Below are 13,056 nucleotides of genomic sequence, written 5' to 3'. Positions count from 1 at the left end.
CTGGGCAAGTCACAAACAAATTTGCCTCAGTTCCTCATGTGTGAAATGATCTGGAGAAAGAAATGACAAGCCCCTTGAGTATCTTTGTCAAAAACTGCAACAACAACAAGATGGAGTCATGGAAAGTTGGACATAACTGAAACTACTGAAAAATACCAAATTATTTTTAACACTTGACCAGTGGTTGAGTGCTGCCTCTTATCCCCACTGGTTGTGTGACCCTGGGAAAGAGATTTTATATCTAAGTGTTCCAAACAGCTCTCTAGGATTATAAGTTGCAGAGAAGACATGAACCTACATTGGCAGAGCGAGTTTCCTCCCCTCAAAGTTACTTCTCTAGCACTGAAATCATGTCTATTTCCCATCCTTAACCATATTGGCGAGTGGAACATTTAATAGAGATAAGATAGCATCCTGCCCTAATGGTAATGTTTGTTTCAGCTGTAACAGGTCTTCCCTCTGTGGATGCTGTCATGACTCCTGCCCTAAAACAGTTTGGATGGTTTGAGGGTTGAATTTGCATTTTGTGGATTACTGAGGAGTGGTACTTTCTTTCCCCTTTTTCCTTCTGTTCCTTCTTCTTTGGCCATCCTTGATTCACCAAATGTTTCAATGAAGAGAATGAATCAAGACAAGGAAAGAAAACAAGAACAGGAACTCTAATGGACCCAATGATTTAATCGGTACAGGGGTTATGAAGTGAAACATGTTAAACTAAACTTAATAGACTATACTTATGTTTCAACGTTCCAATCGAGGCTGTACCCAGAAAGGATGGTGCTTTCTTTTAATAAAGAAAAGAGCCGGACTCAGGACCCTGGCCCACAAGCAGACTCCGGACAACAAAGCCCAAGATGTCGATCTGCTTTCTCCAGTAATGCCTTCTGAATGAAAATGGCTTCGGGGACAAAAGAGAAGTAGTATGAACACAGAACACAACACTGATCCTCACAAAGACCTTAGGAATCTCATTCTTCCTTCTCAAACATAATCTTCTTCTCCAATAAGATGATGGGAAACTGGAAGAGCAGAAAAGGAACACAACACTGTTGGGGACATCATCACATAGAAGTGTTCCGGAGTCTAGATCAAGCATTATTAACCTGAATGGATGGGGGGTGGGGAAATGGACCTTTTTGGCAGTCTGGTGAAGGTAATGGGCTAATAATGCTCATTAAAAACATTGAGGATATTTTGGCGCATAAAGTAGAATTTGTAGGAATAGCAAGGGAATAAGAAATATTGATATGTGGATATCCATTTATATATGCATACACATCTAAATAAACACATATATGGGCATATACGTTTATACATGAAGCAGTAAAACAAGTTTGCAGACTCTGGTGAAAACCCCTGGAGAATGTCAGAGCTTGGAGTGACCTTAGAATGTAGAATGCCAAGAGAGAAAAGAACCTTAGGTCATTAAATGTTGGAGGTAGAAGGCAACTTAGAACATAGGGCATGGGTGCAAGATGCAGATCACAGACATGAGAATGCTGTCATGGAGAATAACTTAGTCAAAGAGATGAGACTATTGGAGCTTAGGAAATTCCTTAGAACACACCCACACATACACATAGACATTTACACATACACACTTATACCCACACATACACACTCACACAATACACATATGAATACACATACACACAAAATTTCAGAATAAAAAGTGATCTTAGAATATAGAACAGAGGATGGCAGAGCTGGATGAGTCTTTTGACCACAGAGTAAAGAATGTCCGAGTTACAGGGGACCTTAGAATAGACTTGAGAAAGCCAGAGCAAAATGAGAATTGTTACTGTGGAATGTAGAATGTTGAATCTCTTTGAATCTAGAACCCAAAACATCAGTGCTGGGAGGGACACTAAGGAGAACTAGTCCTATCTCTCAGTGGCTCAAGAAATCACCCCGAGAGGGCTTGTGCAACCTCTGTCACCATCAGCAACAACCTAAGTCTCTACATTCAATTTGAATCAAAAACATCGGAGATAAAAGAGGTACAAGACATGATCTTTCCCTTGGCTTCCCCACAGTACAGTGATGGAGGAAAGACAGCTCCTTCAGAAGACAGGAAGCAGCAGTAATCAGCACAAAACCATGACTAAGGAAACTGGGGGAATTTGGGGGAAGAAAAGGTCTAGTTTCAGGGTTTGCTGATTCTCGGTCTCCTCATCTTTTCACTAGCTTTTCACTCTTTTCACTAGGAAGTAGGTCATACTTCCATTTTGTTTCTTTCTGGGCTCCCACGGAAGGTTTGCCCATTTCCTTCACCTATCCCCAATCATCCTGAGGCAGAGCAGAGTACTCACTTATCCAAGGATGTCCCAGGGAAGGCAAATTTGCCAAGACAGATGTGATAGATACTGCTCAGGGGGATGCGTTGAAACTGGACACAGCTGAGCATGATGAAGTCATATTTGCAGATCAGCAGGGTGTTGTCCGTGATCGCCACCACCCTTTCCTTCTCATTGTTCCAGTGGTCCACTCTGCAGGGATCAATGGGATGGAATGAGAATTAATATAACTCAGCTTGGCCGAGGTGAGTTAATGGAATAAAGGGAGCCCAGAAGAAGCCGAAGTTGCTGATGAAGCCTTGGCATCACATGCATACTCACTGTATCTGACATTTGCATGGCTCTTTGGGGCTTGGAAACCACCTGACGTGCATGTATCTTGGTGGGCCCTTGCAACAACCTGTCATATAGCTGTAATGCTCACAATTATTGCCATTTTACAACCCAGAGAGCTTGGGACTTGCCCCACTTGCCCATGGTTACACTGCAAACCAGTGGTGAAGGGGGAATTGGAACTCAAGTTATCCTGACCCTAATGCAATATTAACCCAAGAGAGGCAGAGCGTGGAGGTGAGTTCCAATGAAGCTGTAAGAAGAAGGACCACAGAGGAGTGCAAAGTCTTGAGCTCCAAAAGCTCTGCATGCACGTGTCCCTAGAAAAGGCTGTGTCTTCATATGGCGTATTTTTTTGTGTGTGTACTAGGTCGAGCCTCTTCTTGAAAGTCTTTTGTGGGATTCCTTGTCTATCTGCATCCTTCTCCATGTGGAGAAGGATGCAGAGGCACTGTGGTTGAGTTTTAATCAGTAAACAGACATTTAATGAAAATATAATAAATGGCAGGCAATCTGCTAGGCACTGGAAGTACCAAGACAAAAGCAAAAGAGGCTCTGCCCTCAAGGACCTGACATTCTAACAGGAGAGACAACATGCATACATATAGATATACATGGAACACAAACAAAACAGACAACATAACTTTGGGTGGAGAATCCACGAGCAAGTGGGGGGACCTGGAAGGACCTCTTGCTGAAAGTAACTCCAGCTGAGTCTTGAAGGAAGTCAATGAATCAAAAAAAGGGGAAGTGAAAAGGGAGATGACCCCAGGCATGGTGACTAAGCAGTACAGAGTCACAGAGGCAGAAAATGAAGCATCCTAGGTAAGGATCAATGAGAAGGGCAATGTGGTTCACCTAGAGAATGAATTTATGGGATCAAAGAGGGTTATGGCTGAAAAAGTATGATGGGGCCAAGTTAAAAAGAGGTTTACATGCCAAATAATAAGAATGTGGAAACACTGCAATTTATTGAGGGTTATGGAAGTAACATAGTCAGACCTGTAGTTTAGGAAAGCACCTTGAGGTCTTGGAAGGGGACTGGAGTAAAGAGACGTTTGAGGCAGGGAGACCAATAGCAGAATATTCCAATAGTGTGGGAATGAGGTGATGAGGGTCTGTTCTTGGGTGGTGGCTGTGTGAGTAGTAAGAAGGAGAAAGATGCAAGAAATAGTGAGATAGAAGCCATGTGATCTGACAACTGATTTGTTATTTATGTGACAGGAAGAGAGAGGATTGACTAATAAAGCCAACTCTTCTGAGCATGGGCATTCAACAATCACTGATTATGGAAAGTCTGCAAAACCTCCAAAGCTACATAGAGGTTGTAGCAGCCTAGCCTTCTGGACATCCTTTGAAGGCTGGCCTCATTGGGCAGTCCCTGTTCAATGTGTCAAGTGAGTCAGAAAGAGGAAGTGAATGCAACATTGATGTCAAGAACCTGTGAGGCTACAAAGAGGGTTGTTCCTTAAGCTTGAAAGAGGAAACATGATAGTTTATTCTGTACATTTTGAAATCTAAATATTTTGGGGACACCCAGTTTGAAATTGTCCAAGGCAAATAGTGAGGAGAGACTGGAGTTAAACAGACTGACTAGAACTGAGCATTAGGATCTGAATGTTATCTGCTTATAAGTGATAATTAAACCCATTGGAGGGTGGTGAGATTACCAACACAGATAGTATAGAGGTGAAAGGAAAGAAGGCCCTAGACAAAACACTGGGATATTCCCAGAGTTAAAGCCATGGTAATGTGGTGGGTGAAAGGTGAATGACTGAGGAAAAAAAGGTTCAAGCTCCCAAGCATAGCAGTTTGTTAATCACTGAATGCCAATTGGTAACAAATTCGGAGGAGCCTCCTCAGCTTAGGGCTAGACCTCGAATACAGCAGGAGACAGATTTTCATGCATCTAAACAATTACTCAAATGAGACCAATTAATTAAAAGAAAACAATTATCCAGCATATAAAATTAGGTAATCTGATTTCTAATTGGAGCAAAGACTAGAGGCTTTCCAAGTTGGAAGGACAAGAGTGAACTGGTAGTGGGGCAGCTAGGTGGTGCAGTGAATAGAGGACTGGAACTGGAGGCAGGAGGCCCTGAGCTCAAATCTGGCCCTAGACACTTGACACACTTACTAATCTTATGACCTTGGGCAAGTCACTTAACCCCAATTGCTCTGCCTTCCCCCTCCAAAATAAAGAGTAACCTGGTAGAACTCCATGAAATAAAAAAAGAGGTGTCCCAGTCTCCCCGATGTCTGTGTTTAATAATAAAAAGAACATGGAAACAATAAGTGATTAACCAATATGGAACCAGCTTTCAGAAAAGACACATTTCTTGGGATGTATAATTAGGAGAAAACTCCTTGCATCTATCTCCATATCTGATTGGATTATCTGGTCAGATAACAAAGGTCCTTAGTAAAGGGTCTCTAAGCAGCAGGTAAAGGGGGTTCAGGTTCCCAGTCCCACAGGGCTAGTTTCAAACAATACAACAAAGTCCTTTCACAATTCCCACCATTGAATAAAGATTTCTCACAAGACAGAAATTTAACTAGACCTGTAACTGAACAGAAAGATAACTGAGCTCACTCCAGAATTGAGTCACAAGATGGATTGACTGTGGTTCACTTAATTCCTACCATCACTTGTGGTCTGATCCCCTCACTTGCCCGAATAGTTGTGGAAATCAGACACACTAACAGAGTACCCAAGGAGAGAAGTATCTCAAAAACTGTGAGAGGAGAGAGTATCAAAGAACAAACATTGGTCAGCAGTATCAAATTTCGGCTGGTGGAGAAGTGTGAGAATTGAGAAAAAGGCAGAAGATTTGGCTATTAAGAAATCATTGGTAATTTTGTAGGAAACAATTTCTGTTCAGTTATTAAGTCAGAAATCAGAGTGAAACTGGTTTAGAAGACTGAGAGGAAAGAAAAAGGAAGAAATGAGTGTAGGCAGAATTTTCAAAGAATCTGAGACAGAAAGGAGAGATACAGAAAGATAGCTAATAGGAATGGCAATATGTAGTGACTTTTTTGAAGAATGTGGTAGACATGAATGTGTTTGTGGGAAACAAAAAAAGGTAATATGACATAAGGAGAGAATAAAGATTGGCTGAAATAGATTATAGTGGCAAGAGTCTGCTGGAAAACATGAGGGGAAACCCATCTGTATGGGACTGGCCTTGGAAAGAGAAGGACCATCTCTTCCTCACAGACAGGAATCAAGGAGAAGGACATGTGTCAAGCTGGTGTCAAGTGGTTATAAGATGAAAACTAGGGAAGAAGAGGAAGATCATGGAGAGTGGCTTCCATTTACTCAGTAAAGTATTAACCAAAGACTTTATCTGAGAAGATGGGGAGGGAGAGATGCTTTAGGAAAGACATAGCAATGTGAGATACCATTACTGACTGCTTTTTTGCAGTTCTATGCAAATTCCATCTCCTCCTTAAACTCTTCCCACATTCTTAGAATTTGCACTCGTCTCTCCTTTTATGAATCATTTTTGCCTTTGTTCAATGTTATATGACCATCTGATTATGAATTGTGTTATTCTTTTGTTGTCCACACTCCACATAGAAGCATATATACAGAATTCTATCCATGTAGAAACAATATGTTGGATTCTTTCACTGCCGTGAGCAAGCACATTGTCTCCCAACTGGATGGCAAGCTCCCTGGTAGCAGGGACATTGGCTCCTGCTTCTATCACACCCAACACAAAGACAGGCCCACAAGACTCTCTCCACCTTTGTTCTATCACTCCTAACATCAGCTGCCATTTTGTTTGGCACTAATGTTTACCTCATGCTCATTTTCTTCTAACGCCTCACAGCCTTAGGGTGTGAACACCACCTTCTGTAAACTGAGTCAGGAGTCCACTAGCCCTGGTAATTGCAGCCAGTAGTGAAAGGGCTCAGGTATGTCCGAGGATCAGCTTCACCAAGGTCAGAGAAGCTCCACACGTTGTCAGCTATGTTATGATGGTGGTTTTTTGTTTGTTTTGGAGAATATTGATGAATGGGAGGATGAGCTGCAGTCTGTGTCGGAGGAGGTACTACCAATTCACAATAACAATAGCACAGGCCTTCCAGCATTAATTAATATATATTATAGGCACTCTACCACATAAGGGGTATGCAACTATATATTTACACGTCTCCCACGTTGGAATGTATGCTCCTTGAGGGCAGAGAATATTTTTGTCTCTTTAGGTATCATTGTATTTGGAACACAGTAAGCATTTGTTAAATGAATATTGACGTATATGTGTATGTGTATGTGTATGTTTGTGTGTGTGTGTGTGTGCGTGCGTGCGTGCATGCATGCATGCGAGTGAGCATGTGTATGTGTGTGTAGTAAATAGAACACCAAGCCTAGAGTCAGGAAGATTCATATTCTTGAGTTCAAATCCGGCTTCAGGCACTTCCTAATCCTGGGCAAGTCATTTTACCTTGTTTGCCTCAGTTTCCTCATCTGTAAAATGAGCTAGAGAAAGAAATGCCAAACTACTCCAGTGTCTTTGCCAAGAAGATCCCAAATGGAGCCACAAAGAGTGGGACATGATTGAAACATGACTGAACAACAAAGAAAACAACAAATATATTTATTTATGTATGTATGAGTACATGTGTACACTATTTTTGTATACATGCATACATATTTCTTGAAACAAAAGTCCTCCCTTTAGTAATATCCACACCATTTGGATGTTCTTGTATGGCTATAAAGCAGGTCATACTTAACCATCAGTAAATAATTAATAATGAGAGACAACCAAGGCCCATGGTGGGTGTATGGTGGTGAGTACAATGTAACACATCACAAATAAGGAACTAGAACATTAGCGCATAACTACGCGGTGGGGGTGTGTTCCCACCCTCCTTAAATTATATTTTTGCAGATTATGCCTCCCTTCCCCAATGGATATTCCTAGTGGGCAGGGGCTAATTCATTTTTATCTTTGAATTTCCAGGGCCTGGCACACAGTAGGGGCTTAGTTAATTCTTATCAAATTGTCCTGCCTGGTAGCCTTAGGCAGCAGTACTTGACAGCCTCTCACCAAATGCTTCTCACTAATCTTACAAGCACCACATGGTTCAGGCCCTCATCCTTTCCCAATTACACTATTATAGTATGTTCCTCATGAGTCTCTTTGCTTCTTGTCTCATTCCCTCTCCAGTCTGTTTTCTACTCTTATTCTAAAAGGATTTTCCCAAACCACAAGTTACCCTCACACTCAGTAACCTCCAGTGGTTCCTCACTACCTTTAGGATCAAATATAAAGTCCTCTCCTTGGCATGTAATGCGCTATACACCCTGACCCCAGCCTCCATTTCCAGTCTTCATCTATTGACTCCTCTTCACACATCTCCAGTAAAATTGGCCCCACATGCTGTTCCTCCCACGACATCTTCCCTCTCCTGACTTGGAACATTGGGATTATCTGACTCCTGCATGAAGCTCCAAAAAGGCAAGGACTTTTTTGTGCCCTTTTTTGTACTCCCAACACTTAGTACAAGTAGGCCCTTAATAAATCCTCATTGATTTACTGTCTCCATGCTACCCTCCTTCCCTCAAGCCTGTCAGCTGGAGTCAAGGAAAGGAACAATAGCAATGACAGGATAGGAGTTATTCAGGCAAACTGATGGGTTTCCTCTTGGTGTTCACTTGTGCCAGTTACTGTGGCAGTGAACATTCTTCAGATGACTTATCGTTGGGACTTTTTTTGTACCCAGGGCTAATGGTACTAAAATCAGCCATCCCTTGGGAATGGAGATTCTGGAACTTCTGCTCCCCCAACATCCCCCCAAACCCTGGTTGTTGCCCATCTGGTAGCTCCCCATTATCACTCCTTTTTCTTCCTAAGTCAGTGTTAAGCGTGGTTGTTTCTAGACAGACTCCAAAGGGAAAGCTCAAGTTAGCCTACCCTTGTTATTCTGCTGTTCTTTAGGGTATTCCATGGGGACAGACAGACAAGAGCCCTCCAAGGTAACAATTCCTTCATCAAAACTCTGATGCTATTGAGTGAGCAGACAGAGAGGAAGAAGGGTGGAGGTGGTGCAGAGGAAAAGGAGGGCTGGTCAATCATCTATTGAAGCTTCTTGGTCTTGACAAGAGAGAGCTTTCTGAACTTGGCATATCCCATCGAACGGCTTCCTGCGTCACCCGAAATAGAATGTATCTACTTAGCAACAAGTGGGAAGCAGCAGCCTGGTAAACCAGACTTCATTTCCATCCAAAAGAAAGTCAATCACAAGTTAAAAGGTCTGCATAGAATATTTCCTTGATTCATAACGAGATTTATTTTCAAAAGGTAAAGAATTCAGCAAAGACAGACTTCTTTTTAGGAACACGGGGGCTCTGTTTTGACACAGTCTCTGCCTAATTTCCATATGGGGAATGTGGGAATCATATTAAACCACTAGCTTATAAATAGCTGTGAGCCTGTAGCCTGAGTTTCTGGCTTGTTTATTGATGCATTTAGACTTCAGTCACCCCATTTTTTCCCCAACAGCTTAGGGTGTAACCATTTCTTGTACAGTCTCAGTACTTGACACTGTGAGTGATCATACAAAAATGGTGGCACATTGGAAAGAACTAGATTTGTAATCCAAACACCTGGGTTCAATTCCTGTCTCTGTCATTTGCTCTTAGGCAGCTGGGTGTCTCAATGGATAGAATAGAGGCCTTGTGGTTTAAAGCTGAAAGCTTTGGTTTAGAGCTGTCTCAGACACTTACTAGCCATGAACCTCTGGACGAGCAACTGACATTCTCCTTAGTCCTCCTCAACTAAAGATGGAAAGGTTAACTTTGATGGCCTCTCCAGCCCCATTCAGTTCTAAGTCAAGACTCCTAAATCAGTGGAGGAAGAAGGGACCCACCCAGTATTCAGGTAGCCAGAGCCTTTCTAAGGCAGGAAAGGGGGAGGAGAGGGTGAATGAATGGGCCACTCACCTCCGGCTCTCCTTTGGCTAACTGCTCACTTGCCATTGGCAAACAACGAAAGAGCCTTTTCATAGATCTCAGCTTGGTGGTGGATGACTGGAATGTAAATTCCTACCATGGTGATGGTCACACAAATATAAATACTGTTTCTATGACATCAAGACCAATTTTAAGGCAACCAGCAAGTTGATCAGAAAGGGCCCTTAGAATCCTGGACTTTCCAAATCACAATGTCACTAGAGAATCTTGGAATCAGAGAATCCAAGCCCTCCAGAAGTAGTTCTAAAGACCCCCTAGAGAAGCAGCCTGGTTTGTCGGACATTGACTGTCTCATCATAGCCTGGCTGGTTGCTACCTCTGGGACCTTTCAAAAATCACTTCCTCTTCTCTGGTTCTCTGCCTATTTCTGAATGCATCTGGAAAGGTAGGGGTACATGCAGATATAACACCACTGGGAGCATCCTTCCTCCCCCCATACATTTGACTGACCACTGTGTCCCAAAATGCTTCAGACCTTATCATTGTGCCTTCCTCCATCCTCCAGCCCCTCAATGCTATCATCTGACCTTCTAATGTAACCCCTGGGTATTACGATCATCTCCTCCTCTGCTCCCTTAGGACTCCTGGGCTTTTCCATGTATCTGGCAAATGAACTTTATTTTATGTGTTGTCTCCCCACCCCCATTGAGGCACTGAGACTGTCCATCTTTTTCCTACTTGTATTCCCAGAGCTTACCATAGTGCTTACCACATGGTAAGGACTTCATAATTTCCCCCCATTCATCTGTAAACTGAGAAAGTTGACCTGGATGGCCTTCAAGGTCCCTCCAGACTTTCAATCTCTTCTCCTAGGATTCCAGGTGGTACAGTGGATAGAGCGCTGGCCTTAGAATCAGGAAGATTCATGTTCCTGAGTTCAAATCTGGCCTCAGATGCTTATTACCTGTGTGACCCTGGGTAAGTCACTTAACTCATTGGGCTCTGTTCCTCATGTGTAAAATGAACTGGAGGTGGGGTGGGGGAAGGCAAACCACTGCAGTGTCTTTGCCAAGAAAACCTCCAATGGATCATGAAGGGTCTAAGAACTGGACATGACTGAAACAACTGAATAACAGCAACCACCTGAACCAGAATCTTCTTTGTCCCCTATCTGATCACATTTCTGCTTCATCTTCAAGACCCCTGGTGAGCTGTAAACCACCAGTTCCTGATACAGATCATACAGAATACTTCCTTTTAGGAATGAAGTTTCCACACACTTCATGATCATTCCCTGGTAAACTGGGAAGGGTCTTAGAAACCATTTCAACTCATTAAAATCCCTTCTTTCATAAATGAAGAAGCTGAAGCCCACAGAGTTAACATGAGAAACACAGGAGTATTTGTAAAGAGGCATTCCTGGATTAGACAAAACCTGCACTGCTATGCCCTAAAGTTCAAAATATGTAAGTTAAGAGGTTTTAATTATCTATATCATATTGTGAGGGATAATATTGGGTAGTAAGAAATAGCCAGTCTTGGAGTAAGACAGTCCTGAGATGAAGCCCCCTCTGCTTGTACTTTTCATGTGATCCTGGCCAAGATATCTGACCCTTACTCTTCAGACTTCTTTACCACTCCTCACCCCAGGCAACTTTCTTTGGAAATGGCAAAGGGAAAGGTGGGACCCTTTCACCATGGTGACTGTCATAACTGGAGTAGGGCAAAACCTATGCCAAGTGAGTCCTCTTTAGGCAAACATCCACTTGGTGCCAGGGATATGATTCTCAATTCTAAGCCTCTAACTAGAAGCTCTAGAATGCATACCCTGGATCCTGGCATCACAGAAGCCTGCTGAGGGCCACATTCCAGGAAGCTGCTGCTGATTTACTTCTGTGGATGAAGTTTTCACCCCAGGACTTGCCGACACATACTAGTGAAATCTTTCGCTGGGTCACCAACAACCAAAGCCACCTTGCTGCAGGATTTTCCATTTCACTAATGAGTCTTCAACAAGTTCTATTACATAATCAGCCCCATGTGCCTTTCAAATAGTAGCTGACTCACAGAAATGTGCTTCATAGAGGGCTCGTCAAGGACACCTTGATTATGTAAGAAAAGGCCTGTCTGTACTTTGTCTTCCTGGCAATAACTCATCTTCTGGCTGTCTCTGGCATGCTCAACTCTATTTTCCTTCTTAATGAGGTGATTTTAGATGCTATTGACACCTTTTTTGTCTTTAGTGCCCTCTCTCCCCTTGTCTTCCAAGTGAATACTTCTATGGTTTGCATGCTCCCTTTCTGCTCACTCCTGCCTTGTATCCTCCTTCCAGCCCTAAGACACAGAAAGTCCATCCTGGGCCTTCTTCTCATCTTTCTCTTTCCTCCCTTGGTGTGCTCATTGGCAGCCTTCACTGGGCCTTTATTTCAGCCAGCTCTCAGAGCTCCACTGCCCACACTGCCCCAAGTTCTCCCAAGATTCCCAGTCTCACATTTCTAACCACCTCTTGGGCCTCTCTGGCTGGATGTCCCTGATGGCTTCGCAATATCAGCATGTGAAATTCTAGACTCCTCCCCTGCCCTTGGATCTTACTGTTCCCCATCATCCCTTCTCTTTCTACTGTGGTGCCACTTTTTTCTGATCACACAAGCTTGCAACCTGGGAGTCACCTGGAAGTTTGTGTCATACCACACCCACACACATGCATGCCCACTAAATCAGTTGCCAAGTCTCATCTTTTCAAATTCCAATTTCTCTCTCATCTAGCCCCTCCATTCTACTCCATCAAAATAGCCACCACTTTGACACAGACTTTATTCTCTTTTTATCTAAACTATTGTCTGTTACATATATCATTAATAGGAAATGGTCCTCCTGCCTCCAGTTTCTCCCCTCTCTAAACTATACCTCCTGGAGCTGACAAGGCTTGTGATACTCTGTCTGGATCACATCCCTTCTCAGGGAAACAACATTGCTCCCCCCCCACCCCACCCCCCACTGCCTACTGAATAAAGGATCAATCCCTTATCCAAGTATTCAAGGTCTTTCACATTTAGGGCCTGATATGCCTTCCCAGGAACCTCCATTGAGATTAAGAGAATACAGAAAAGCTTCAGATCTGGACCCCACCCATTTTCACTCCAGAGATTCTTTCTCACATTTCTGACTCCATACAAAGAGGCAATGGAAGTGTAGGACAGACTATCCCAAGAGGCAGTGGCCTGTCTCTCATGGGAAGACCTCTTGTCAAGAATCATGTAGAGGGCATAAGTGTTCAGGTCCAGGTTGGAATAGCCAACTATAGAGGTCCATTCCCAGCCTGACTTTATGGGATCCTATGGCTCTGAATTGTACCCCGGGGGATTGTGTCCTGTGTATCTGCAGACCTACACTGGTAAATACTGGAACTCCCTCACTCCCTCCTATAGGAGAGAGTTCCCATCAACCCTGGTTCCTACCTTTGGCATCAGCCTTACACATACCAAGAGAAAAAAAATT

At 43.1% G+C, this 13,056-nt stretch overlaps 1 protein-coding gene across 1 annotated transcript in view; it reads right to left on the bottom strand.

Moving 5' to 3' along the window:
* The window catches only part of TPRG1 (tumor protein p63 regulated 1), a 135,180-nt gene that overhangs the window by 81,621 nt on the left and 40,503 nt on the right, over positions 1-13,056 (bottom strand). Inside the window, exon 3 of the mRNA XM_036758206.1 lies at positions 2,313-2,489. Within this exon, the coding sequence (XP_036614101.1) occupies positions 2,313-2,489 (177 nt within the window). The remainder of the gene's footprint in view (positions 1-2,312; positions 2,490-13,056) is intronic.

Source organism: Trichosurus vulpecula, chromosome 4, assembly GCF_011100635.1.
Source record: "Trichosurus vulpecula isolate mTriVul1 chromosome 4, mTriVul1.pri, whole genome shotgun sequence".
NCBI lineage: Eukaryota > Metazoa > Chordata > Mammalia > Diprotodontia > Phalangeridae > Trichosurus > Trichosurus vulpecula.
The sequence above is the reverse complement of the archived record's forward strand: the minus strand, read 5'-3'. Positions and strand labels throughout refer to the sequence as shown.